We start from the raw sequence: 25,799 nt of genomic DNA, 5'->3' as shown, positions 1-25,799 counted from the left end.
TCTCCCACTGCGACACTTTGCATGTTCAGAAGTAATCTGCAGTGGTAACGTGGCCAAGCCTTTAAACCACACTGCCCCTTCCTGAAACCACAGCCCTCTGCAGCGCACAGCGCAAGGGAGGAAGCAAAGGTCTGTGATAGTTGTCCCTGGCTCAGCTCCATGGGGCTGTACGTTTTTCCCAGGTTCCTTCAGGAAACCCAGGCAGCAACCTGCTTGCTTTTTAACACTGCTTGTCCCAACATAAAACCCAACAGTGCGTGACTCCAGTCCCTGGTGAGCTGGCAGCTGCATCGCTGAAGGGTACATCAGCGCAGGACAGCCCCGCGCTGGAAATGCCCAGGCCATGGCAGGCAAGCTGGAGCAAAGCACTGCCTGAGGGGCTGCACACGTGCCACCCGGCATGGACTCAGTTGGCCATGTCATAGCTGTCACCTCTCCTAACGCCCCAGAGGAGGCAAATGGGAGCCTTTGGCAGGACCCTGCGATGGCCACACGTGAGGGGCAAGCTCCCTGGTGCTTGCTGGCAGCAGCTGGAAGCAGCCCCGCATCTCAGAGGCCATCAACATGTGGGCGGGTGCTGGCAATTACGCAGGCATGGACAGGTTGGTTTTAAGCTCCTCAGAGGTCAAATCCTGCTGCAGTTACTGGACTTTGGAATAGATCCTGTGTCCTGAGAAGATCTTGTGTCTACTGTTCACAGGAGATGTTAGGTGCTCTCCTCTCTTTGCAGTCCATGGCCAAACTGACTGCAAGTAATAAGCACAAAGAAAACACTGAACTTCTTATAGGAAAAACTTAATTGAAAACGTATTTTTTATTAAAGGTAGAAAATACATAACAAGTAGCATGGTCCTGTATGTTCCCAATCCCTCTCCCCTCAGTGTAAAGAAGCATGTTCTGTAGCCTGGAGTTGCAGTGACTCCCAGACTTGCAGACGAACCAGGAAGTTTCAGCACTGGTGCCCTCACTTGAGCTCTGGCTGAGGGATGGGAAGCAGCATGCCAGGACAACACTGATGCAAGGGCAGAAATTCCTGCAGGGGCAGGAAGATCTTCTCATCCCTTGTCTCAGCTCCTGTTCAAGTATTCCTGCATTCAACAAAAAGAACACAGAAGTTTCATTCCTCACCTCCCAAGCCTGAGCACAGCTTTCCTTAGCACCCAGAGCAGCAGGTCCAAAGGACCAAAAGAAAGACAGTGGACTTGAGGAGAAACAGGTAGGAAATCAGTAGAGGCAGCTGTGAGTGAACACGTTGTTGTGAAATATCCAGCTTGTGACTATTAACAGCGCGAGGTGAGGGGTCTCCAGGCACATTTAGGTATTGACACGCAGGTTATCAGGCACTGAGGATCTGTGCAGAGTGTGACTGTTCCCGTGCTCTCCTCTTTGCCGGGATGATCCAGATGCCAAAGTCTCAGTCACTGAGACCGTCCGAGTGCTGAAGAACATTCATTTCTGCAGGAGTCCAGTCCAAGGGCACAGGGCCAGCTGGGTGCAGCAAAAAATGGTAAAAAAGAAGACTACTGTATGTCTGGATATGTTCACCCAGTTACGCAAGGCCCAGCAGCACCGGAAGAGGATAGGGCTGAGACACTCTGACCTGCAAAAAGTCATGAAACACAGCTCAGTGCAGGACATGAGAGGAGGGCTCCATTCAGGAGTCCCAACACAACACGTTTACAATCATCTGTGCAGATCCCACAGGTTTCACTTGGCTTCTGCCTAACCTCAAGCACAAGAAACATCCTCTGGGTACATTGATACCCACAGGCAGGAATGAAGCAAGTGAGTCAAGCCCTTCAGGGAGAGGCCTTTCTCAGCCATCAAGAGGAAGACAAGACAGGCCCCAGTTAAAAAGCTTTGCTCCAACACGAATTCATGGAGCTGAGCCATGCAGGAAACCCTGCTGTCCCTATGAAGGCAGTGAGTCTGTAGCCAACAGCACACTTGTCCGATCCCTCTCACTCCCAGCTGTTACAAACCCAGATTTCTTCACAGGTGTACAACAGCCCCACAACTGCTTCATCCTGGCTTTAGCAACTGAACGGGGCAGGGACTGAGCCCGCTGGCTGCACAGGGGAGCTGTGCACCCACTAGATGCTCCAGACAACTAACACATCGAGCACAGCCAGCTGTGCCAGAAGGCCCTTCCTGGCCCCCTCCATATACTCCTATAATCCACCCAGTACATTACAGCCTCGGTAACCGGCTGTGTCTCTAGCTGCTGAGACCTTGTTTAAAGGCCTTACTTAAAGTCCTCATAGAGGTCCTCATAGGTTGCTGCCTTTCCTTATGTTCTCAGCCTTGCCTTTGGCTCATTGCCTCTGCTACCCCCCAGGGCTCTCTGCCCAGCACCTGCTTCTGATGTGTGCCTCTCTCCACAACATTAAGCCATTGCAGCTGACTACTGTAGTGTGCAGATATGCTTTCCGATAGTACTCCTTCCAGCCCCAGGCCCCTGAACTTCAGTCTCTAACAAACTGTGAGCTCCCTCCAGCAGCCTTGTTATTGTACTGCAAGCACACCACGTACCACAGGTGCTAGGAACCCAACCTGATGCTGATTGTTCCCATTTTTCCCAGCCTCCCTCTGCCACTGGTCTCTTTGCAGCCCTGGAATGGAAGCTGGCAGCTGCCCTCCATTTTTCCTGGTCTATTTCTAAGCAGTTGATGTCCAAGACTTGCTCCAGGTGGAGCACGTAGGACAGGAAGGAGCCCCACTGCACCTCAATTTCCTGGGGAAGCTAACCCTAACCCTAACCCTCCTGCGTGTGGTCTCCTCTTACCATGTCACTCGGCTGTACATCCTCAACGCTGAGGGCTGGACTGGAGCTCCTTACAGGAGCCATTCAAGGGAATGGAAGAGAACTGCAGTGAGAAGCAGACAGACAGCATTAGGGTAGCACCAAATGGGTTTCTGGACACTTCTCAGCCCCACATGTTGTGGATTTCTCTTTAGGCATCTTAGTGAGCCTCTCCCCAGGCTCTCCCCAGCCCAGCACTTTCAATGAACACAGTCTCGATCCCAAGGCCACTGAATAAAACCTGTGACCCAGGAGCACTACTTGTGGAAATAAGCTCCACATGCCCCACGGTGACTGTGTGTGGCATGGCTGTGGCACTGGAAGACCGGAGCTGCCCCTGCTCACCTGCTGGATTTCCTTCATTGCCAGGCGTATGGAGGAGTGAAGGCGAGGGAAGGCCCGCTGGCTGCCTCTCTCCTTGCCCAGGCTTGACTTTGTCTTGCTCTTGTCCAGGCTCTGTCGCTCTTGGCAATTCTTGCTCCTCCTGAACCACATGGACTTGAGAACTGCGGCTGCTCCCGCCTTCAGGGTGGTCCTGCCAGCCAGAGACCCACTGGGACAGGGCTGCTCCTCATGGGGCCTCTCCTCTGCCGCCACGGTGGGGGTCAGTGTGAGGGACTCCAGGTCTTCGTAATCCAAACTCTCGCTGCTATTCTGAGGGAGAGGAGAGTGGATTCAGCAATGGCTTGCAGATGCTCCACGCCCCCCAAAGAGCACAGCCCCGAAGAAAACCCAGCTATGATCACTGCTGGCAAACATGGGGCAGGCGGGCAACACCAATCAGCCAGGGCCTCTCCCCACCCCAGGACTCCCCAGTGCCCAGCTATTCACATTCCCTGGTGCATGCAGAAGAGGCCAAGCTGCCTGGCTAGCACAGGATACCCCCAGCAGGAACCCAAACTAGAGTGCCGCAGTGACTCTCAGTGCAGGGCACAGTCCTTGCCCTACATCCTTTTCCTGCTGCAAATCCTCAGTACTCACCTGCCCACAGGGAACAGTCAGTTTCTCCATGAAGGGCTGGATGCCCACAGTCTGGTGATACCGAACCAGTTCGGTGAGCGACGTGTGAGCGCGGTCTTCCCCCAGGATCACATACCGTGCATTGGGCTGCATCTCGATCATGTAGTGTCTGCAGCGGCCTTCGCCCCTGGGGAAATGGACAGACAGAAACAGTCATGGCATGGGGCCACAACGTCTCTCTAGGATCCAGTCATTGCTTTCTGCTCTTAAGAGCCCAGCTGTGATCAGAAGCCAAAGTAGCAAATATTGCAAAGATGCAGGAGATCCTCCATGCTGAAGCGACACACAGTGTGCTAACAGTCACAGGAGGAGCAGCAATTTCCCCAGAGTCAGTGACAGGAGAACACAGGCAGCTGCATCCAAACCCCAGCAGACTACACTGCTTCCCACGCCTGTTATCTACACTACAGCTTTGCCCCGCCCCTTGCCTGATGCTGTACAAAGACCACGGCAAGGGACAGACTGCAAGGGTTCTGTCTGCCACTCCAAACTGAGTCACCCACAACAGGGGAGGCTGAATGTCATACTTAATGGACTCTTCTGTGGAGAAGGCTAACTCCTCCATCCATGCACAGCTCAGTTTAGGACCTTAACTTTTCTTCTCTGCGAGGTTCATTACCTGTACGTCAGGGTGTAGCCTGGTCGGCTCTGGCTGATCCGAACAAGGAAGCAACCCAAAGGCTTATCAATCAGCAGGTTTTCAGCTTCCCTGGAAGCAGGAAAGAATTTTTCAGCAGACAGTGAGCAGCTGCCTCTGTGCAGAGATTCCCAATCTATCTCATCTGCTCCCATGGCACTGATCCCAGTCCACTGGGAGGCCAACATCTGCCCCATGTGTTCCCAGCTAGAGGTTTCCAGTCTCAGGCTTGCTGGAGCAGGGATACATTAGCATACTCGGGAGGCACAGTACGCTCAGACAAAGCCCTTCCAAGCAGCGCTGCTCCAAACCTACTCCAGCAGTCTGCTGACTGCAACAGCTGCTTTCCAGCACAGATCACATAACAAAGCATCGCTGAGATGAGGAGGTTGGGCACATGCACATTCTCCAAGGCACCAGGGCTGACAGAACTCAGTATGGTGTAGGTTAGTGCTGCTCAGCACAAGGTGGAAAAACACCAAGTGTGCTTACCCCACTGCCTCTCTACTTCCTGCTGGAAGGAGGTCTTCCCCCTCTCTGCCCAAAGGACAAAGCAGTGCTTTGTGCTTGCCATGTGCCTTGCTCTAGGCTAAAGGTGACTGTAAGTCACCAGTGCAATTTGGGATTGCTCTGACTGCTCCGTTAAATGAGATTGAGCTTATGCTACTGCATGGAGACTTAAATTCAGCACCAGAGAGCACCACTTAAAAAATATTTAAAACCCCAGTGTCTTTGGGAAGGATTTGCAGGCAGAGAACCTGCCTTGTCCTTCACTGTGAAGCACTCATAGCTAGCCTACATTTGAACTCCCAGGCAGTAGTTGTTTTGTCTCCCAGGCACTAGCTGTTTTCACGCATTCTTGAATTTGTGGACAAAGCAGTAATGCAGGTGAGGGCTTTGTTAATTATGTTTTAAAAAAAATGCAGCTACCAAAGAGCTGTCAGCTACTGTAGTGCTCTTTACTAAGCTAACATGCTGTGTAATGCCTCTGAATAATGTTCGCCCTGATAAGCCAACAAAATCTAGCAATTTGTAATCTAATAAAACCAAAGGAGACTTGCAGTTTTAACAGAAAAAAAAAGTTACAAATTGGAAAAAGGTGACAAGGGTGCTCAAATGAAAGGCATATTTGGCACCAGAGCCCCCACACAAGTCCCCCTAAGTAAGGGACACCAGCAGTTAGCAAGCTTGCAACTCTACAGATTAATCTGAACCCAGGGAAAACTGTAGCCAGAAACTCTGACATCTACCTGGCTAACCCCACTGCCTTGCTCCTATCTGATCACTGGTATAATCAGCATTTCCCTGATTGTCACACTGCTTGGAAAGAGTTAGTGCCTGGCTCAGCCAAGAGAGTACAGTGTGAGGTCTACTCAGTAGCAGAATTTGAGACATTAATTTAAAGGCTTTTTTTCTTTTTTTCTCCAAAAAAGCACGAGAGTTCAGTCATCTCTACAAGAAAGTAGGGCTTTGTGGATGTGTCTCCCAGCCTAAAGGGATGTAAATTCCACCTATACTGCACTTAGATGAAGAAAAGTATCAACAAAAAAGCCTTCTTCTATTTCCATACCTGGGGACTTTGGTGAATCTTGTCATTGGGTACCCACTAAACCCTTTCTTAATACTTTCAGGAATAAATGAATACTGAATTCTTTATTCTTCTGCTGTAATTTCACCTAAACTAAGAATGTGAGAATAGTCATAATGAGTCAGACAAAAAGTCCAACTTCATTCAATACCACATCTATGCAAATGGTCCTGAACATGGCAAGCACATATATGTATTTCCTCACGTACGTCCCCAGCCTCCCTTTTGCGCACCGGAGCTGTATTTAGGAACCCACAGGGAATTTATTTGCTACGAACTAGAAAAGTCCACAGTCTTTCCTTGGACCTATGTAAAGCTTCAGCAGTTGCATCCTGTGACACAGCGCTCCGAGCTTCCCCCTAATGGTTTGAAGCTTCCAGCCTAAGAGCGAAAGGTGATGCACGTCACTCCCATTCCTCAAGGAAGCAAATCCAGGGGAATCCAACTTACACATTCTTCCTAAGGACACCGCAGCTCCTGCCTGCCTGCCGCAGCCCAAACTGTGGCCCGTGTGCCCAGCACACTCACCTCCGGCTGATCATTCCATGCAGCCAGCTCGGAAAGGCCCCGTCATCCTGCATGACCTTCTGGGCTTGCGTCTCTCTGAACCAGCGGAGAGTTGCTCCTCTCTTGAGTTGCCTCATTTTTGCCTCTTCTCCAGTCTGTTCCTCTGTCCCCAGAGCAGGGCGAGGCCCAGTAGGATGAAGGAAGTTATCAAAAGGAGTGAACTGAAAATGGGGAGAGGGGGAAAGTGGGAATGAAAGCAAGGTCAGACAGGGGCCCTTTGAATCGCTTTGGCAGATCCCCTTCCTAAATGCTTAAGCCAAGATCAGTCACAAACTATCATGTGCTGCTTTCAGTTCCTCAAAGGTCCTGACCACACTTTTTAACTAATGACACTAGGAAAGGACTCTCTCTTCTGATTACTAGAAAGATGATGCTCTCCTGACCACGTGCAGAAGAACATGTGTAAGGAGCAGGAAACCAGCACACCTGGATAAGTGACCCCAAAGCCAAGGTTGCTACCTCTGTTAGTTTGCTGCGTGGCCGTGGCACCGGTGGCTGTGGTGGCATATCAGGGGCAGTCTGAGGATGGGGACAAGGCCTAGGGAGTCTCTTCCGTGGCACAGGGATTGGAAAGGAGATTCTTTCTGCAAGAAGAGGAAACAAGTAGATGAAATCTAAGACCTAAGATCCATGGGATCCATCCTCCCAGGCATGCTGTCACCCTTGGAGGAGAGGAAAGATTTTGTCTTTCCAGCGCACACAATAGCAACAGCAGGAAGAGGGATCATCAAGAACATGTTTGTGGAGCTTAGTCCTTTCCCATCTCTCCTCAGCCAGGCTTCTGAGACTGGGAAGAGGCAAAAGAGGCAAAGAGCACAGCCTCACAATCACTGTCAACTCCCACTCTGCATGCCACAAGGAAAGCTACATACAGGTGCAAAGCTATGATCAAAGTTCTCCTGCACAGAGCAGGTGGGAAGGCCACAGCTTGGCACTCCTCCCAACACAGCCAGGCAAACGACCTTCACCACGCTGCTTCCGCTCCCCACAGAGAAATCCTCACCTTCAAAGGGTGGAAATGTCAGCACCTCTCTGCCCGCCCCATCATCCCCACGAGAGCCTAAGGCAGGCCGTCAGCACCCAGAGCTTACAAAGTGGCTGTGCACGGGACAGTGGGAGTGGGAGTGACTCACTCTGGGCCTCTGCTTCCATTGCCTGCTGTCGGCTTCTTTCTCTCTCTGCCTCTTCCTGTTGCCGCTGTGCCTGAGCTCTCAGCTCAGCCACCAGCTTCAGGTAACTCTTCCTGCATCGGAATCCCCTGAAAACTGTTCAGAGAAAAGCTGTGGTTAGGAAAGAAAAATGCTGGTCATGCCTCTCTCATTCCCTGGGGGAAGCCCACTGGATGATATTCCTTCACCCAGTGCAAAACCCTCAACACTTGAACCACATTAACAAAAGCGCGATGCAGACACTCTGCTGTGAGCAGGCAGTCAAAACCATGTGAGAACTGTCTTCTATTCTCTAAGCTGCCAGATCACAGATTTAAAACATCAAATTACAGACCTAAGCCCTCATCGCTAATGCCAAGGCACGGGATGCCTAAAAAACAGTCTCACAGAAGGGCTGCTGTTAGCTATCTATCTACTCAGCACCCTTCAGACACTACTTTAATAAAAGCAAAGCTCTTCTATTTAGGAGATGGGATTTCCTTGCTATCAGTCCATGAGATAACCTTTCCCTTAAGTTCTCATTACAGGGTTCACCCACAGGATTAGAGACATCGCATTATTGTGCCTCCTTTACCAGTACTGAAGTACATGAATTGAAAGCAGCACCCTCTCATTCCCCTCTGGACACTACCCACACATCTTCCCCACAGAAGACAAGGAGCAGCACGTGACTGATGTCTGTCACTGTGCGGTGCACGGCTGGAAGCTGCTCAGATGCCACTGCCGTGCAGCAACCCATGCGGAAGAGAAGCACAACAGGGAGGGACCAGGCAGGGTGACAGCTCCTCCTCACTGCACAGTCCTCCTGGAGCCCGTGCAGGGGGAAGCACCAGACTGCCCATTGTGCTCTGCTCTGAAGAAACAAGAGCAGACACTACCTGGAAGGGAAAAGGAAAACAAACCAAACCAACCAACCAACCCAAGAAACCCCACACCCTTCTGCCTGTCCCTGAAAGTAGGAATGAGATCTGCTTCAGGCTCATCTGCTTTTGCCTCCTCAGCTCACACAACTCACAAACAAGCCCTCACTCCAGAGGGCAGTTAGCCAGTCCTCGGGACACAGCCAAATCATATGCTTGTCCTGCTCAGCTCAGTTCCCCTGCACACATACTTTCCCTTTCCAAGGCTCAGACTGCTTGATGGCTCTTCCCTATTGAGGGTAATCACTGAGGACACAGGCAGTAAACACTCTGACTCCACAAGGCCTTGACATGGAGACGGCCTGCCTGTCACCTGAGAAGGTGCAATAGCGAAGCAGGGACTGGAGAAAAGTTCCTCCTTGCCCTGGTATGTGACCAGAGTTGAGGGATCCTCCTGCCCCAGTGCTCACCTTTCTGTATGACAACTGCTGCTCTCTCCAGTCGCTCCACATACTTTGCCAGCTGTTCCTGGTGCCAATATTTAAAGAAAAGCCGTGACTTTCTGTGAGGTAGGGGAGAAAAGGAAGTATTGAGAAATACTGTTTGTCTAAATTTGTATCCAGTCACCCTTTGGACAGGCATTTCCTACAGCCATAAAGTTCTTCTGAAGGGAACCAGGTAACAGTTCACATGTATAAAGTCTCTGCAGTTCAGGACCTTACTCCCAGCAAGAGTTATCCACACCTACCCACATATCCAGCCTGTCAGGTCTGTACTTTGTAGTATCTCCAAGCAGCTGAAAGACAGGAAGAAAAGTGAAATAAATATTTTTCCACCCAGACTGACCACTCTGTGGCCAGTGCTTTTAGGTGCCGAAAGAGGGAGAAACTGCCTCAGTATTTTTGCACTGCATTCTCTGTCCTGTCACCTGATGACACTCAGCAACCAGCTGTCAATCTATTGCACTCCTTGAGGTACAGCTAGGAGAGGACTGCATTTGTGAACATTGTCAAAGGGGCTCCCAAATACAGACTTCCTTCTGCTTTCTGGGAAGCAATTCCACAGAGCCTTTTTCCTCATTTCATTTCTATGCAATTTTGAAGTACAGAAGTTACAGGCTCACCAAGGCAAGATTTCCTGGAGAAAGTCTATTTTCCAATTCCAGTTTCATTTTGCAAGCTCTGGTGATAAAACTTGGTTTGCTTAGAAAGTTTCTGCAATGCCTGGAATGAAAGCAGTACTCCAGCTGTGTTACACAGCTTCCTCCCTCTGTTTGCAGATCTCTGCTTGCAAATCTCTGCTTGCAAAGGCTGGGAAACTATAGTGGCACTTTTTACAAGTAAATTGCATAGCAAAACAGAAATGATTTCCTTTCTATCTCAACCAACTTCTGCTGTGCCAGGAACTACATCCAAGGTGCTTTTTTTTCCCAAACTCATCCTATGATTTTTGTGTGATAACACACTGTGCTGCCTGTCTACCATCATCTCATCCATATGATTCTCTCTGAACGTCATTTAGGTTTGCAGTTCTTATTAATTCAGTATTGTCAATAACTTCAAGGAGGTGGAGAGTTGCTGCCCTACATGTAGGAAGGAAACAGCTAACAGGGTGAGACTGCAGAGCTGGAGGAACATTTACACTTGGAAGGAACAATCAGATTCTGGAAGTGCTATGGGTATGTTGTGCCTGTACACATAAAAAATTCTTGGACCAGAAACATCGTTTCTAGCCTGGAAGACATTCAGTGCTGGCTGCTTAGTCAGCATTGCCTTTATCTTCTTCACCTCATGAGACCATCAGGAAAAAACCTGGGGAGGCAGCTGGCAGCTGTGCCGAGTCTTGTCATACTGAGTTCTGTGGACACCCTTAACCATTACCATGACTCCCCAGATTGAGTCCATTAGCAAGTCCAAATTCCAGAGGGTAGTAAAGTTTTAAAATTGAATTGAATTGCTTACACAGTAATTCAAGAAAGATTTCATTCATCATTGCACCAAATGCCTTCTAAACACTAGCTGTCTTTGTCTAGGAATTTCTGTTCCCCATCACCACAAAAACGCGTCCTCACTTTGTTCTTTCTACTCAGTTTGCTATTCTAGCCTGACAACAAAAGTCTCTGATGAACAAACTGGATTACACACAACAAAGGAAAGGTTCCTACCTTTCTTTGGTGAGGGAAACATCTGGTTTAACTAGAAGAATTCCGTATCTGTGAAAAGCAAACCAATTCAGCAAGATAAAAGCCACATCCTTGACGTGCTGTGCTGATCCATGTCACCCTCACAGCGAACAACGATAAATCAGTCTTTCCCACTAGGTCTCCCACAGCAAACAACACCATGGTTTCAGGCGCACGACCTTTAAAGTAGATTCACTTCCTGCCCCTATCTGGTTACCAGAGTCACTTCTCTAACAATATCTAACAAGGAAAATTCAGAGGTTTTAACATACCTTTCAGCAAATTCCTCAAATGAAGGTCTCCAGGAGAAACCGTCTCTTCGGATCCGGATAGTCTCCAGCAGTCCGTTGTACCGGAGCTAAAGCAGCACCACAAAGACAGGATCAGAGAAACAGACACAGGCCAGAACAGGTCAGTAGGGCATCAGTATGTCCATCTGCAGCCCAAACCTCTCTAGTTCAAAAAATAAAAAGGTTTCTTTCTGATAATGTTTCCTTGGCTAAAGACTGAATTTACCACATCCTGCAACTCTCGTCATTAACCACTCTCAGAAACCATAAAAACCAACAACTGAAATAACTTCACCTTCCAGCCATGGGCACTACTTTGCCCCTGTCCTTCAGAGGATAGTATTCTGCTTCCAAATCTGTACAAAGAAGTACCCTGAGGCACATATCAACTTCACTCTTAATCCCAACCTTTCTTACACATCATATACATATACATACATAAACATACACCAAAGAGGCCACAGAGCTTTCTGAACTCTTCAGATCATTTTCAATATTCTTTAAAGTGGCTGGATCTCAGACCTGACACAATATCCAAAGAAAGTTATATCAGCACACATCAGCTCCTATCAGAGCAATCCCATCTTGGCTCCTGTTCAGAGCTGCCCTGGAGAGGTACTCTCTGTACCAGTCCCCATCCAGAAAATGCAAAGATAAACCCTAGTCCCTGACAAGCAGATCTCATTGCAATCATGAAAATGAAAGGGGAGAGGAGACTGTAAAACCTGAACATAGCAATGTGTCACAAAAACTACCAAATGCCCAGAATCTTTACACACACAAAAAGCAAGCCCATTCTTTCTCCTGCAAGGGGAGAGTCAGACCAGTAAGCTTCTAGCTATCTCTCTTGCTTTTCAGTAGTGTCTGACCTTCCCTTCCTTAAATCTACTCCTTCACTGCCTTAGCTCCACTTCCCATTGAGACTTGGCAGAAGTACCTGCAAAGGAAACTGCTTTTCCTCACCTGCTGTAGCAACATCTGGTTGTCCACAACACCTGGCTCCTTCTGGCTGTTGGGCTTTATACAGCGCACGAAGTGTGGGTTTGCAGAATACATCCTCTCCATGAGAACCATCAGGGAATGCTGGTGAGGGCAGAGAAAGATCAACAGCCTGGCAAGCCAGAGCACTGCCAGTGCTATACCCTGCAGCTGAGAACTGCCTTCCCATGCCACTAATTCAGGCTCTTGTAACAGCAACAGCCCAGGCTCTGACAACAGCCAAGTTACTGCTAACAGCTGGGCCTGGCACCCAGAAAAAAAACTCTGTCTACAAGCTGGATGCTTTAAATACGCTTAGCAGCCTGGAAGCTCTCAAGAAAACATTACAGCACACATCGCAAGGGGCACTGCGGGGCATCAATACTTTACCCGGAACTGAGCTCCAGCAGACTGCTTTCGTGTACTGTTGAACTTGTTGTCTGCTTCTGGTATGATCTGAAATCAGACACAAGCAAAAGGGTCACCGCTGGAAGGAGTGCTTGATTGCTGTCCAAAGATTTCTGCCAGAAAGCAGATGACTAAAAGAAGAGAGAATGGATTTCAGGGGCAGGAAGGTAAATAAAACACTGCAACAGAGGCAACCAGAAAACCCTGTACAAAACAAAGAAGAAATTGTTGCCATCAGATTGTTTGCTCCTATTTTCAGCCAATAATAAACATAAGTTAGCTACATCATCTTTTATCAATTTCCATGTGGATCTCAAATGCAATACCTTGGCTTTCACATGCGGCATCAGTGTCCCTGTCCTGGAGATAGTGGCTGGAAGAACAGAGACGATAGTTAATTTTGTACCTTTGCTCACAATCAACCATTCCTAAACATTCAAAACTTACTTCATACACAAATTTTCCCACACATGCTAAATCACAGGCAGTACTTTAGATTTCACTATCTGGAAATATAATGAAAGAGCTAAAGAAGGTGAGAAGAAAATGCAAGTATAGCAAGCACACCATCCAGGCAATATTAGTTTCTGTCACTGAGAAGACAAGGCAATGGAGTAATTGAGCAACCATAAACGGCCTTCAAAAGAAAGATCATCAATAGTAGGCATCTAACAATGCAGAAAAAAGTACAGATAGCAAATGGAAAGCTCACCCACTCATGGTCAACATGCGAGAGGGGAGATCATATATAGTCAGATAACATAAAATTAATTCAGTGACAAGATGAAAAATTCGGGGAAGTTGAATTTACTGAAGGATCTAATGACACTCTTGCACACCCTTGATGCAATACCGTCATGTGAATCATACAATCATAGAATGACTGAAGTTGGAAGGGACTGCTAGAGGTCATCTGGTCCAACCCCACTGCTCTGCATCGCCACCTAGAGCCGGTTGCCCAGGACCAGACAAGCAATCTCCACTGAGAACAGGTTTTCTCTGGTGCTTATGAACTTTCAGAGTTGGGTCTCTGCATCAGAGGAGGTTCAGGTTGGACAGAAAAGATTCTTCACTGAAGTGGTGGTCGGGCACTGGGACAGGCTCCCCAGGGCAGTGGTCACAGCACTGAGCCTGCGGGAGTTCAAGAAGCATTTGGACAATGCTCTCAGACATATGGTCTGAATTTTTGGTGGTCCTGGGTGGAGCTAGGAGTTGGACTCACTGATCCTTACGGGTCCCTTCCAACTCAGGATATTCCATGATTCTATGAACAGGATCAAAAAAGAAAAAAAAAAAGTTGCAGCAGAAGCACTGTATTCAGCCAAATTACAATGAAGCATCTACCTGACTTTTCTTTAAACCTTTACTTTCTCAGAAGTTGTGGAGACTCTGAGGACTTACTAGTAACTGGAAAAGTGGGAGTATAGTGGTAGGAGAGAAATAATGCACACAACCTCATGTTTTTTTAACAAGTTGTACCTTAATTTTTTTTTAAAAGGATCTTCTTTACCCCCGTTGTTTGCACTGTCTCAACACCACTTTATTTACCATGTGAATAGTTAGGAGCTATGGCTTTATCCAGCTTCATTTCTAGACAAGAACAGAGCACCTAAGCAGTGGCTATATCTCTGTGAGAGGATTCAACCTTCCTTGCTTTCCAGCCATGGTCAAAACAAATGGTGCAGGCTAGAAAATCTACCAGGAAGATCTCAGGAGGTATTGCTGACAGGAAGACTAACATCCTGCTTCAGCAAAGACAGCAATCAACCAAAACCTGGATGCCTGGAAAGAGCAGGCTCTGCTGTAACTAGTGTTTGTAAAGATGGTCAGGCCTCTGGTCAGAACTATGCATATGCAATGTTCCTTCAATTCCACAGGAGGAACACCTCCAGATATTCCTGCTATCATGCACATGTACCAAGGGGAACAGAACAGCTCAGACAGCTCAGTATATGCCAGCAGCCCTACTCCAGGCTGCAGCCTTCCCAGAATCTCGCTGAGGCTGTCAGCTCTGAAAAACATTTGTAGCACACAAGCCTCATCCCCACGCTTAGCTCTTGCCAAGGAGGACCCCGATTCATGTGGGACACCCTATAATAACAGAGGGACTTGCCTGTGAACAGCACACTGAGCAAGGGGGTGACGCTGTTGATGAAGAGCCCACGGACATTAGCTGGCAAGGTATCTCTGTTCTTCTCTAGAAAGCCACCAGCAGTGTATTGTACCTAGGGAAAAGGGCAGTGATGCTCACAAACTTGCTGCAAAAGCCACCTCCACAGCTTGCCAGGAGCAACTGTTAATCTGAATGTATAGTGGCTCAAAGGTGAATTCTGTAAATGCACATACATCCCCTTCAGATGCATTAGAACCACAGGACAGTAAAATAACACTGAGACATTTACCTTTTCTTGTTCAATTTTCCTTGATTTTGAAGTTTCATTTGCTTTAGGTTAATGCTTCATTCTTTTCCTTGCTTACTCCCTCTTCCTTTTGAACAGGCTCTCATCCTGCCTGGAATGTTTCTCTTGCTCCCTTCCTTTCTCATCTCCAGTTTGCCACTCCCCTTTCTATGCTAGTGTTAATGTTTGTAATAATGAATGTCACAAGTAATAACATAGTCAACAGCTTAGATTACTAAATTACATATTAGAATGACCTGATTTTCATCTCTGACCCTGCTCCAAAAATTAGGTCAAATCAATTTGATATATTTGGGCCAATGCTTTCAAAGCTGTGGCAGTAAGGCTACATGTAATAGTCCTAAAAACCTAGCTGCTTAATTACCAACTATGTATATTAATAAGTGCCTCCATCAAAATATTGATTACCTGGCTGCTTTCATTGAGTTCCTCAGTGTTTGCAATACTGACTGCTGTAGTCTGGACCCCAATAGGTAAAGGCAAAACCATCAGACTCTCCTCCGGGGCTGCGGATGCAGGGCTTTTACTTTATAAAGGACTATTTTAAGATCATAGCTCCAATAGATTGATGACATGACAGATACTTCTAATGCCCTGTGCTTCCCAGAGGAAGTCCCACTTTCTTCCTATACCTTCTAAAGAGCTTCCAGGGAATCCTAGAAGGCAGCACCCAGGGAATTCAAAGCCTTATTTGTCAAGCATCTCATTTCCCCCCTTCCTACATTACAACAACAGTCTTCCCACAAACATTACCTACCTTCCCAGCATAGTGAATGATGCTGAAGCCCAAAACACGTCCTCGGGCCGGCTGGAAGTGTAAATTCCCTTTAAAACTGCTGTTTAGCTTATCCACAAATGTCTTATCAGTTGCCTGCAAGAAAGCAGATTTCATAATCAAATTATACAGCTGCAACAGAGACATGATCAGGGCACATGGAAGCAAAACAAAGTATTGGAAGTGGCCTTGGCTCTGCAGCAGTTTTGTGCTCTCTCTGACTTCCCATAGTGACGCCAGTATTATTGGACTGTCCCTGATCTGACTGTCCTGTTCCATCAGACACACACAGGGACCCCTCTACTCATCTTGCTATTTCACACACCTACACATAGTTTTCTCTGCATCCTAGAGACTTATTGTTACATTCCCCACATCATTTTTTCTGTCCCATATCCCATGCATACCTGAGGGAATGCACTCTGCTCATCCAAAAGAGATAGCAGCCCAAGTGGCTTGGCCAGGAGCAGATTCTGTAGGGAAAAGAGAGATATTATATACATCTAAAGCAGTACAGGGTATCCACTGTCACCTACACCACCCTTTGAAAAGGTCCTTCCCAGATGCTTCTCCTCCTTCTGAGATGGAAAGAGCAACACTCCTCTCTAGGCTGGATGGAGTGACTCTCTTCTGTCAGTCCTCTCTCACTCACCAGAATAGGCTCATTATTGTTGAATGTGATAGTCTCCCAAGGCAGTTCTTCCTCCCTGTAGGCAGCCTGTTCCAGCTGGAAAATGTGCTGAGACAGAGAAAACAGAGGTTGGAGCCCCCAGCAAACTTAGTTAGACAACCCTGAACATCTTCCTTCTGACCGTGAGCAGAGGACAGAGGCATGGCTCTCTTACCCATGGCATCAGAGGCCCAAGATGAAGCCGCTGTTCTGCATACTCATCCGTAAGTTTGTCACTGGTGGTGCTGCATAGAGCATAAGCACTTCTCAGAGTCTTAAGCATCCCTGCTCTGCCATCTCTGGTTATTCCTTGAGCCTTCTACTCCTACTCTCCCTGCACCAGTGGCTCTTCTGCCACAGCAGAGAAGGCTGCTGCTTTCAACCCTGCTGTTGCCTTCCAGGCAACAGACCTGTTTTCTAGCAAGTTCTCCTTCATATGCTAGGTAGATCAGTGTTCTGCTTGCCCTGCCATGCAAGGTGAGATCACCCACAGCATACTTACATGGTTGAAGAAGTGCTGTAGCTGCTCATTGGCCAGGTTGATGCAGAGCTGTTCAAAACGATTCACTGCAAAGTTTTCAAATCCAAAAATATCCAAGATACCTAAAAGAAGGGAAATGAGCACACCACGGCGCCTGCAGACCCCAACACACAACCAGATCTCCCATCACACAGCTCTTGTGGCACACGAACTCCTGGCCAAGTAGCTAGTGGCAGCCCTCCCATAACTCCTCTTGGACAACCAGTTTGGAGAAGACCCACTCCAACCCCCAGCTCCTCTGCAAAGCCAGAGTGCCCAGAACTACAGCCTCACAGTTGCTTCAGACCAACCAACCACTAGAGTGGCTGTTGCCATGCAGACTTCATCCTGCTCACTAGCACCTCCAGCATCGTGTCTTTGAAACTGGAGCCCTACATGCAATCCCTGTGACAGCTCACATGGCATTTTTCCTTCGTCATGGCTGAGGGATGCATGTTTGAGGACAGAAGGAGCAAGGCAGGCAGAACTCACCTATCTCCCTCAGCTCTACTTCAGGATCCACGTTCTCAGCCAGCAGCTCGTTGATCTTGGAAACAATCCAGCCAAATACTCGTCCATATGCCACCTTTGCAATGGAGTCCCGAGCATCTGCACAGAGAGGAAACACACTGAAGGGTTCTGAGGAGAGTAGGGAATATAGCACACAAGCTGGCTCACTACATTCATCTCTAGTAACAATGTCTTGTGATTTATGAAGCTATTTTAAAAAACAGCTGTTTTAAAGAACAGGTATCTGCCTGATCATCTCTGCCTTCTGCAAGCTCACAGAGAGCTCTTCCATTCTGAAATCTTCACAACCTTTCTACAAGATCAGACATGGCATACTAGGGCACTTGTGAGACCATACAAAATGGAAAATGTTCATCTCCACTTTTTAGAATATCCAGAGACTTGCTTTCCCTGCTGCCCATCAAGTGGGTAAGGATACTGTCAAGATTAAACAAGCTAGAGGATACAAGTTGTTCCTAGAAAATTGAATGGTTCTGCTGCAAACACTTGAAATTTCTCCTAGCCAATAGCTACTACCAAAAGTGTTGAAACACAGTGGGCAAGAGGAAGATCCAAGTGATGAAAAATTTACTGATATTGTAAGAAGAGGGAGACTAAATCAACAGGCACCTACTGAAAGGAGATGTTTATTTTATTGCCTAGATAGATGTAAGAGAAGAATTTCGGAAACAGAAATAGATAATTCTCTATTTTCACTTTTTTCGTCCATTTTTTAAGCAATAATTTAGAAATGCTGGGATTTCATGTTTATTTTTAAAAAAACATATTTTAACTGAACCTATTTGTGAAGATTATCTTGGATTATTATATTTTTCTTATTGAAAGGGAAAATAACACCTTGCACTGGTTACTTTAACACGCTTCCCTTTTATCTAACTCCTTCCCTGATACTGTGCCATCTCACTGATTCTCTCAGTTATTTCTCCAACTACTACCTAAAGCTCTGCACACTGCCAGCACTCTGCAGCAGTAGCCTTCCTCTCTCTTGCACAGACCATTACAGTTTTCTTCTAGGCTGAATCACAGAGAAAGCAAGGATAATTCTTTCATCTCTCACTTAATCTCTTCAGTCTTCTGGAGGTCAAACAAAAGCAGCATTCATGGTCCTAGGCGTCAGTAAGAAACTAAGCAGATAAGCTTCGATATACTTGCCTCTGTGCAAATGGAACAAGCAAGCGTCACAGACAGACATCCTTGTTCCTAAGACGTTGCACATGTGTAGGGACACTCTTCCATCAAATATGAGTCAGTCTTTAAAGCCAGCGCATCTGTAATTAATTGTGTTTCTTACCTTCTGCCTGCTGCTGGGTGTGAAAACGCTGAATCTGCTCTCCTCGGGTCACCGACATTGTGCAAATGAGGCATTTCAACAGTTCATCCTCCTGGACTCCAAACTGACCCTGGGAGAGAAGAAATAGATGAGTAAGGAGTTGATACTGTACCCATATTCTATACTGAACCCATATGGGGATTGTATCTATGTCTGTAGAACATCCAGTGTAATGGGGCCATGACTTCAGTTTCCAGCGTCTTCAGATGACTTTGAGCTAAACTGTAAAATAAGTGTTACTGTTAACATCTTACAGCGCTGTCAAATGCATGCTCTGAGATGTGCGTTATCCCATGCAGTGAATAAGATCACTCTTGCACTCCCTCTACTTTCCATTTTGATCTCCTAATGCTGCCACCTGTCACCTTCTTTGGGAGCCACACCAGTCCCTGCTGAATGGTTTAATGACTTATTGAATAGCACCACACCAAGGTGACTGTGCATGGTGCTGAGGTGTCTGAGCTTCAGCAGACATCAGTCACGTGAACCCAAAAGAAATAGGAAACAAACAGATGTAACTGAACTCCTCAGTAATTACTCTGACAGGAATTCCCCTCCTGTGGGCAAAAAAACCAAGGAGCAGATTTTAAAAAGACAGACAGAAAGAAGTTGGCTGCTGAACAGATGTATGTGGTTGTTTCAGGTATGGTGTAGGAGGGATACAGGCAAGGAGATGAGAGTGAAACACAAAACCAAGGTTGCTGGGCTTTCAAAGAGACAAAATCAAAAGACAGAGAAAAAGCACAAATATACTACATTTTTCTGTTCCAAGTTGTTAACAAAGTGGGATAATGTATCCATCCCATACCATAGAAATGGGACAGTCCTGGGGAATATATACTTTTAAATCTGATGACAATTTCACTCAAAGTAGTAGAAAGTTTAATTCAGGATTATCAACAAAAATTATAGCAGTTAAAGTGGCCAGGATTTGTGTAAAAGCACAAAGCTAGTGTTCAGGAACTGCACACCTGAATTTCTCCAATGCATCACACTTAGTAACATACAGCTTTTGATTTTTAAAAACTTTACATTATGTGAAGTCAACAAGGCACGTGTAATATCACCAGATGCAAAACACTGGTCCTAGATAAACAAGAACGAGAAGCTGTAAATTGTCTCTTTGGGCATCACATAGCAGTGAACACAAAGGCAGGCATGGGGCCATACTTGAAAACAACTTGTTCTTCAGGAGTCCTCATACTAACAGGCAGAAACATCCTCTGCCATCTCTGGCAGGAGCAGCTCCTGCAGTTACACTGCCAGTGGGGACCAGCATCATATCTTTGAGGTGTCTGTCAGCTCTTCTTGTGACTCACCGCTGCAGCCTTCAGCCATCCCCGGGAGGCTTCATTCATTTTTAGAGACCCATTGCTCTCCGGAGGCTCAAAGGTCACATTGCCCAGAGACAATACGCCAGCCAAGATTGCCTGCATGTCCACTTGTTCCTAAAACACACAAGAGGGGTGACTGAAAACCTACTACTATATAACATACAACATATGGAGAGGCCAGATGGTGAAGAGGTGAAGGAAAGACACGGGCAGCCTGTGCGAAAAGGATCTAAACAAAGTCTGACAGATTCAGGTGGCTTGGAAACACCATGGAAAACTCAGAAACACAGCGATCCCCAAACTGACCTGTTCTTGGAAGCCCACCATGTCAAGGGCATTGCACACCTCTTGGTATTTCTGCTTCCAGCGCTGAGCTACGTCTTCTGTACCAAACCGTCCACTTATGTACCTGAGAAAGTGCATACCCCATACAAAATCATCATGCAATCAGCATAGCAAGTCAGTCCTACCCCAAATAAACGAAGCAGATCAGCAGCACTGAAGATGTGAAAGGCAAGGAAACTTTTCCAAGGAAATGCAACAAAGAAGAGACTACAGACCTACCAGCTTTCATCATGATCCATAAGATCTCTTCGTGTAGCTCCATTCAGACCCCACTCTAGCTTTCATTCAACTGTTTACCTGTACCAGGCTCTACCCCCACTGGCAGAATAATAAGCTCTGTTTTGCTGCTTCCCTCTCTACCCCCCATCATGAAGACTAAATCAGGGTCTGCCCTGGAAGTACCTGTAGAGTGAAGGATCCAACAGCCCATACATCTCCTTTTCCTCTGAAGACAGTCCAGCAAACATGTAGTAGAAGATATGAAAATTCCTCTCGCCAGTATCTTGTTGCACTACCCGTGACTTCTCTAACAGATATTCACTCAGTTTTGCACCTCGCACTGCACACAAGAAGGCGACAGGGTAAACTTTGCACTTGGAGACATGAAGCTGACTGAGCTGCCCCACATCTCTACTTTAGTGACAGGAGCACGGAGTTGTCTAAAACAACTGTCTTGTGTACAACGCACTCTAGGCTGCCCATCACTCTGAAAGTGGGCTTCTAGATGCTTCCCATATTGTATCTGCTCACCTCCTTTAAAAGCAACCAAGACTTCAGGCACCACTGAGCATTACTGATACCTCCCCTGCACCATCACTCTCATATCCTTCCCATACTCCCACACCATCCAAACCCAGGCCTTATCTTAAAGCCATGATTGCTGTTGTTATTTTCCTTACTTGCACACAATTCCCACGGAGAATCAAGTAACAAAATTTCACCCTCCTTAAGTTCTGGCTACTCAGTCCATTCCCACCAGTGCCTAACCATCCCCCAAAGCAGTAATTTCAAATATTGCCCTTGACTTTACCTGTATTGTTCTGGAAACGCAGCTGTATGTATTTTCCAAAGCGGCTACTGTTGTCATTCATCACAGTCTGGGCATTGCCAAAAGCTTCAAGCAACGGATTTACCTGTAAGAGGTATACAGATAGAACAAGCACTCTTCAAATTAAGTGACCCAATCCAGCTTGTTTGGAAAAGCTTAACTTCAGCATTTGCTATTTACTGTTCCAATGGAATAAGAACCACTCTGCCCATATGCACCTGTTTTCCCATATCTTGGAAAAAAGAACTGCAAGACCAAATATGACAAAGCCTAAGCAGCATGAAATTACTGAAAATAAGCACGATTGAAGTGAATTATGGTCTTACTTGATCTCAGTAAGACCATCCATTTATTTGTTAAAAGACACTGTTGGTATAACAAACTTCTCCGTACATCTAATGTGACATCACTAGATAATTTACTGCTAAACTACAACAATAAGCAAAGTAAAAGTGGCACTTAATAAATGCAATCATGATAAATTACCTAATGACATTTGTAGACAGCATAATGATCAGGACAGTGAATTATAAAGAAACTAAGAGAACAGTAAGACCAGCCTGGCAAACCATATGCAAACAAGTTCAAATGACAATTTTTCCATAATTGAGCAAAGAATGCCTGCTGACAGGAACAATGATGACTTGGGGCACCTGCTGGGTAACCTGCTGGGTAACCTGCAGAACACAGCTTTACAGCATGACACAGACAGAGCTAACCTAGTCTTTGAATATATCTACAGGAACCAAGTAAGATTACTACAGTGAAAATGACTCTTCACAGTCACCTCTAGATGCTCCAAGGGCACTTCACCTGGATGGATGTGAACTTTGTTGTTAATAGAGCAAATACAGGCTGGTTACAAGCATTGCCAATCAAGCCCATCAGGGCTCATTAGGCCAGGCACAATGTTGAGCAAACACAGCTATCCTGCTTCCTAAGCCTGCTAAAGTCAGAAACAGCTCAGCAGTACAGCCCGTGCCACCCCTAAGCAGAGCCAGCAGGCATACAAATGCCCTGTTCCAACAAGAGAGAATACAACCCAGGCATTCACCTCAGATCCACCATGGATGTCACTAAACTGAAATAATATGCAATAATACAGAACATTTCATTTGAGTCTGCAAGAAACCTGAAACATAGGCTTTAAAATGAAACAGTCCAAGAACTTATTCCACTTAATCTATCACATGGAAGGCTAGGATATGATTTGCTCAAAATAAAAACTCCTCGGGGAGCAAGTCAAGTGGAAATACTTAAGACCAAAGAGACAAATATGTTTCAAAATCAGCTAGCAAAAGTATATGAAAATAGAAAAGATTAAGTCAGACAGTTAGCATGTATGTGCCTGACAGTAAGTGTAACAAGCCAATGAAAGGTTACTGAAGGCTGTGTGGATTCTCCATCCCTGTGTTTCATTAAATCAAGACTTCATTCTTCCAATAAAACTCCCTATTCTACCTCAAACAGGAAATGATTCAGAGAAAAAGCCCCTGATCCCTTGTAACAGCAAACATGCTAAACGATCACAATAGTTTTCTGCCATTTAAGAATCAAACCACTACATTCCCAGCAAACAGAATTACTGACCCTACCAACTCTGCTAACTTGTGGTCAGCTATTTCATCATCCTTACCCACTATTTTCTTATAACTTATCTTATGATTTGCTCCCTTGTTTCCAGTGGTGATTCATCAAGAGGCTCCCGGTGCCTCGTGCAAGCTGCCCTGCAGCAGTGTTGCTTCTGCATCTGCAAGCACCACCCTGCAATGACCTACCTGAAGGATCTGCTGCTCCAGCTGCGAGTTGCCTTTGCATAGGTTCATTATGTGCTGCAACAGTAGCTTCGTACTCTCTGTTTTCCCTGCACCGCTTTCTCCACTGCCAAGAAAAAATAAAGGAAACTCCAGCAGCCATAAAGTATAGTTGCTCTGACCCTCATGTCTCGGTGCCCCATCACTTGGGAGAGTGCTCTGCAATCCAAAAGCTTAACAACTTTTTCAGTTATGCTGTGTATGAATACAAACAGTGGGTTCCACAAGGTTCTGATACCCCCCTAGAGGAATTTTTCTCCATCTACCAGGGAGTACAGACGTACTCCATGCTGTCATTTCTGGATGGAGTGCACAGGACAGTCGATTTGATCTCCTTCTTACTGAAAACATATCTAACCTCTGGAGAACTACCTCCTTCAAAAGTGTTCTGATTCCTCCACATATGCTGGGGTTGACAGCTTTTTCTTTCTACAAGGAGATTTACCCCATCCATCTTATATCCAGAACTGAGTACTGATCATGCAATACTGCAGCAATCTCAAATCTCGGGCTCTTCACACACACACATGCTGCAGCCCATTGATAATGCTGGTTTACCGCTGCAGAGCTGCCGTCACACCTACAGCAGCAGCGTTGCACGTCATTCTGGCATCACATACGCCCAGCACCTCCGCCTCCAAGACAAACAAGTAGCACTTGGGAAGCACAGCTTCCCGACTACTGGGAGGGGGAAATGTACAGACAATGGGACAACGTGTCCTTGACCGATGGCATCATATTGGCAGAAAACACACGCAGCATATGCAGTTAAAAAAAAATGCAGGAAACGCTGCAGGTATTTATGAGGGCAGGTCTCCATTTACACATAAGACCTTTGAGTATCAGGTGTGGCTTCTCTGCTTTGTAGCTCCCAGTGGCTCGATGCTTGTGATCAGCTACCTGTCATAGGCTGCTAAATACCTCAAATTCTATGACAGATACCTGATCACAAGCACAGATCAGGCCATCATGGTCTGAATATGGACAACCAAAGCCACTTGCCAGTTGAGAAATAAGCAATCCAGACAGCATCCCTGCCAAATATATAAGATGATGTTTTGGTTTTCAGTGACTTCCTTCCTCCACAGAAGCACTATCCGTCAGTACTCCCACAATCCAAGCTCACTCTTGCACACTCCAAAAAAAGGTCTGCCAGGGCCTGCAAACACACTCTCCAGCTGTGGGTGTGTAACTGCCCCAGGCTGTGAAAAAAAGCAAAGTCACCTCCCAGAGACCCACGTGTTGTACCACAGCATACTGAGGCTGTGACTAACATTAGCTGGGAAGGAAAGACAAGCCAGTAGAATTTGCAGCACAGGACAACTTGGTTGCAATGAGCTTTTATCACCTGAGGGCAGCTGTTGTGTTCAACATCACTTGTAGCCTCTGAAACCTGACATCCAGACCTCCCAGAGGAAGTTAGGGAAACCAACAGAGACCAAATAGAGAACACGAAAAGCAGGAAGGCAATATTTGTTTCCCAGAGAAAAGCATAAAGGTTCATGCCTGGCTGGAGATGGATATTTCTTACCAGTAGGCACCCAAAGCACAAAGAACAGTGGAACATAGTGCATCCCCGTGCTGTTCTGATAAACTGTGATCTAACAGGAAGAACTTCCACCTCATCACCCAAACTTTGCTCAAAACAGGTAATCTCATTACCGACTGTTTTACCACTTGCAGATTGTAAAACCATGAACTTCCTGTTATACTAGCACAGACTGGTTAATAGGATTGCAAGATGCATGGCAGTAGCTCAGGCTGTCATCTCTGGCACCACAAACTGCTGTCAGAAAAAAAGTGAGACCACTCTCTTCCCGGGAAACGCCTACAGGTCTTTTTGTCTTCCATCTCCCTAGACAATTCTATGACTTTTCTCCATATGTAAGAACACTACCAGCACACCTCTTCCACCTGCTGACTCCGTGGCCACCATGCCCACTAGCGTTTCTGAGATTGCTACATATAAAGCACAGGCATTGACGGCTTGCAGGCTAAAGAAATGAGCAGGGCTGGAACTCAACACTGGCTCCCAGTCCCACCACAATGCTCACCAGTGATTCAGTAAGTTATTTCCATATCACGTTGAATGAAAATGATCTGAAGTCCTGTATAAAGCAGGAAATACTAAATCAAATAGCTAGCAATAGACATTTCAACTCAGATGACATTTAAACTGTCCTGTACCATCACCAGAACTGAGAGTTGCTGGTGTTTTGAGGCTTTCGCTGCTAGATGATGCTGTTTGATGCTTTCTCTGCATTGATGCTGTCTGCTGCCCTCCAGTTTCAGAAAAAACAACAGTGACATCATGGAGTGAAATGCTCATTATATGGGTACACTGTGGGGTTACAAGAGCTCACTTTTTTTCCTTCTAGTGCATATAACTTCCCACGGCCATATGATTTTCCCTGACCAGATTCTTAAAGGTCTTACAGCTAAGAAGCTGCTCTTCTTTCCTCTGTTCTTTAGTTATTTATGGGAAACACTACTTTGTGAAAACAGGTCTA

At 46.4% G+C, this 25,799-nt stretch overlaps 1 protein-coding gene across 1 annotated transcript in view; it reads right to left on the bottom strand.

Annotated features, from left to right (window-relative positions):
• Window positions 1-795: 795 nt before the first annotated feature.
• The window catches only part of LOC310889785 (myosin-IIIb-like), a 25,993-nt gene continuing 989 nt past the window's right edge, over window positions 796-25,799 (bottom strand). Inside the window, exons 4-30 of the mRNA XM_083817817.1 lie at window positions 23,254-23,356; window positions 21,458-21,560; window positions 20,830-20,986; window positions 20,389-20,491; window positions 20,068-20,196; window positions 18,710-18,818; window positions 17,380-17,496; window positions 16,870-16,970; window positions 16,350-16,436; window positions 16,105-16,170; window positions 15,680-15,793; window positions 14,616-14,727; window positions 12,829-12,875; window positions 12,485-12,550; window positions 12,080-12,199; window positions 11,099-11,184; window positions 10,809-10,856; window positions 9,393-9,440; window positions 9,115-9,206; window positions 7,749-7,880; window positions 7,075-7,199; window positions 6,577-6,776; window positions 4,443-4,532; window positions 3,785-3,950; window positions 3,149-3,457; window positions 2,786-2,867; window positions 796-1,600 (exon numbers count right to left, since the gene is read on the bottom strand). Of these exons, the coding sequence (XP_083673943.1) occupies window positions 2,808-2,867; window positions 3,149-3,457; window positions 3,785-3,950; window positions 4,443-4,532; window positions 6,577-6,776; window positions 7,075-7,199; window positions 7,749-7,880; window positions 9,115-9,206; window positions 9,393-9,440; window positions 10,809-10,856; window positions 11,099-11,184; window positions 12,080-12,199; window positions 12,485-12,550; window positions 12,829-12,875; window positions 14,616-14,727; window positions 15,680-15,793; window positions 16,105-16,170; window positions 16,350-16,436; window positions 16,870-16,970; window positions 17,380-17,496; window positions 18,710-18,818; window positions 20,068-20,196; window positions 20,389-20,491; window positions 20,830-20,986; window positions 21,458-21,560; window positions 23,254-23,356 (2,890 nt within the window). The 3' untranslated portion in view covers window positions 796-1,600; window positions 2,786-2,807. The remainder of the gene's footprint in view (window positions 1,601-2,785; window positions 2,868-3,148; window positions 3,458-3,784; window positions 3,951-4,442; window positions 4,533-6,576; window positions 6,777-7,074; window positions 7,200-7,748; window positions 7,881-9,114; window positions 9,207-9,392; window positions 9,441-10,808; window positions 10,857-11,098; window positions 11,185-12,079; window positions 12,200-12,484; window positions 12,551-12,828; window positions 12,876-14,615; window positions 14,728-15,679; window positions 15,794-16,104; window positions 16,171-16,349; window positions 16,437-16,869; window positions 16,971-17,379; window positions 17,497-18,709; window positions 18,819-20,067; window positions 20,197-20,388; window positions 20,492-20,829; window positions 20,987-21,457; window positions 21,561-23,253; window positions 23,357-25,799) is intronic.

The sequence above is a fragment of the Anser anser genome (assembly GCF_964211835.1).
Source record: "Anser anser genome assembly, chromosome: Z".
Taxonomy (NCBI): Eukaryota; Metazoa; Chordata; class Aves; order Anseriformes; family Anatidae; genus Anser; species Anser anser.
This window is presented reverse-complemented; position numbering and strand designations above follow the sequence as displayed.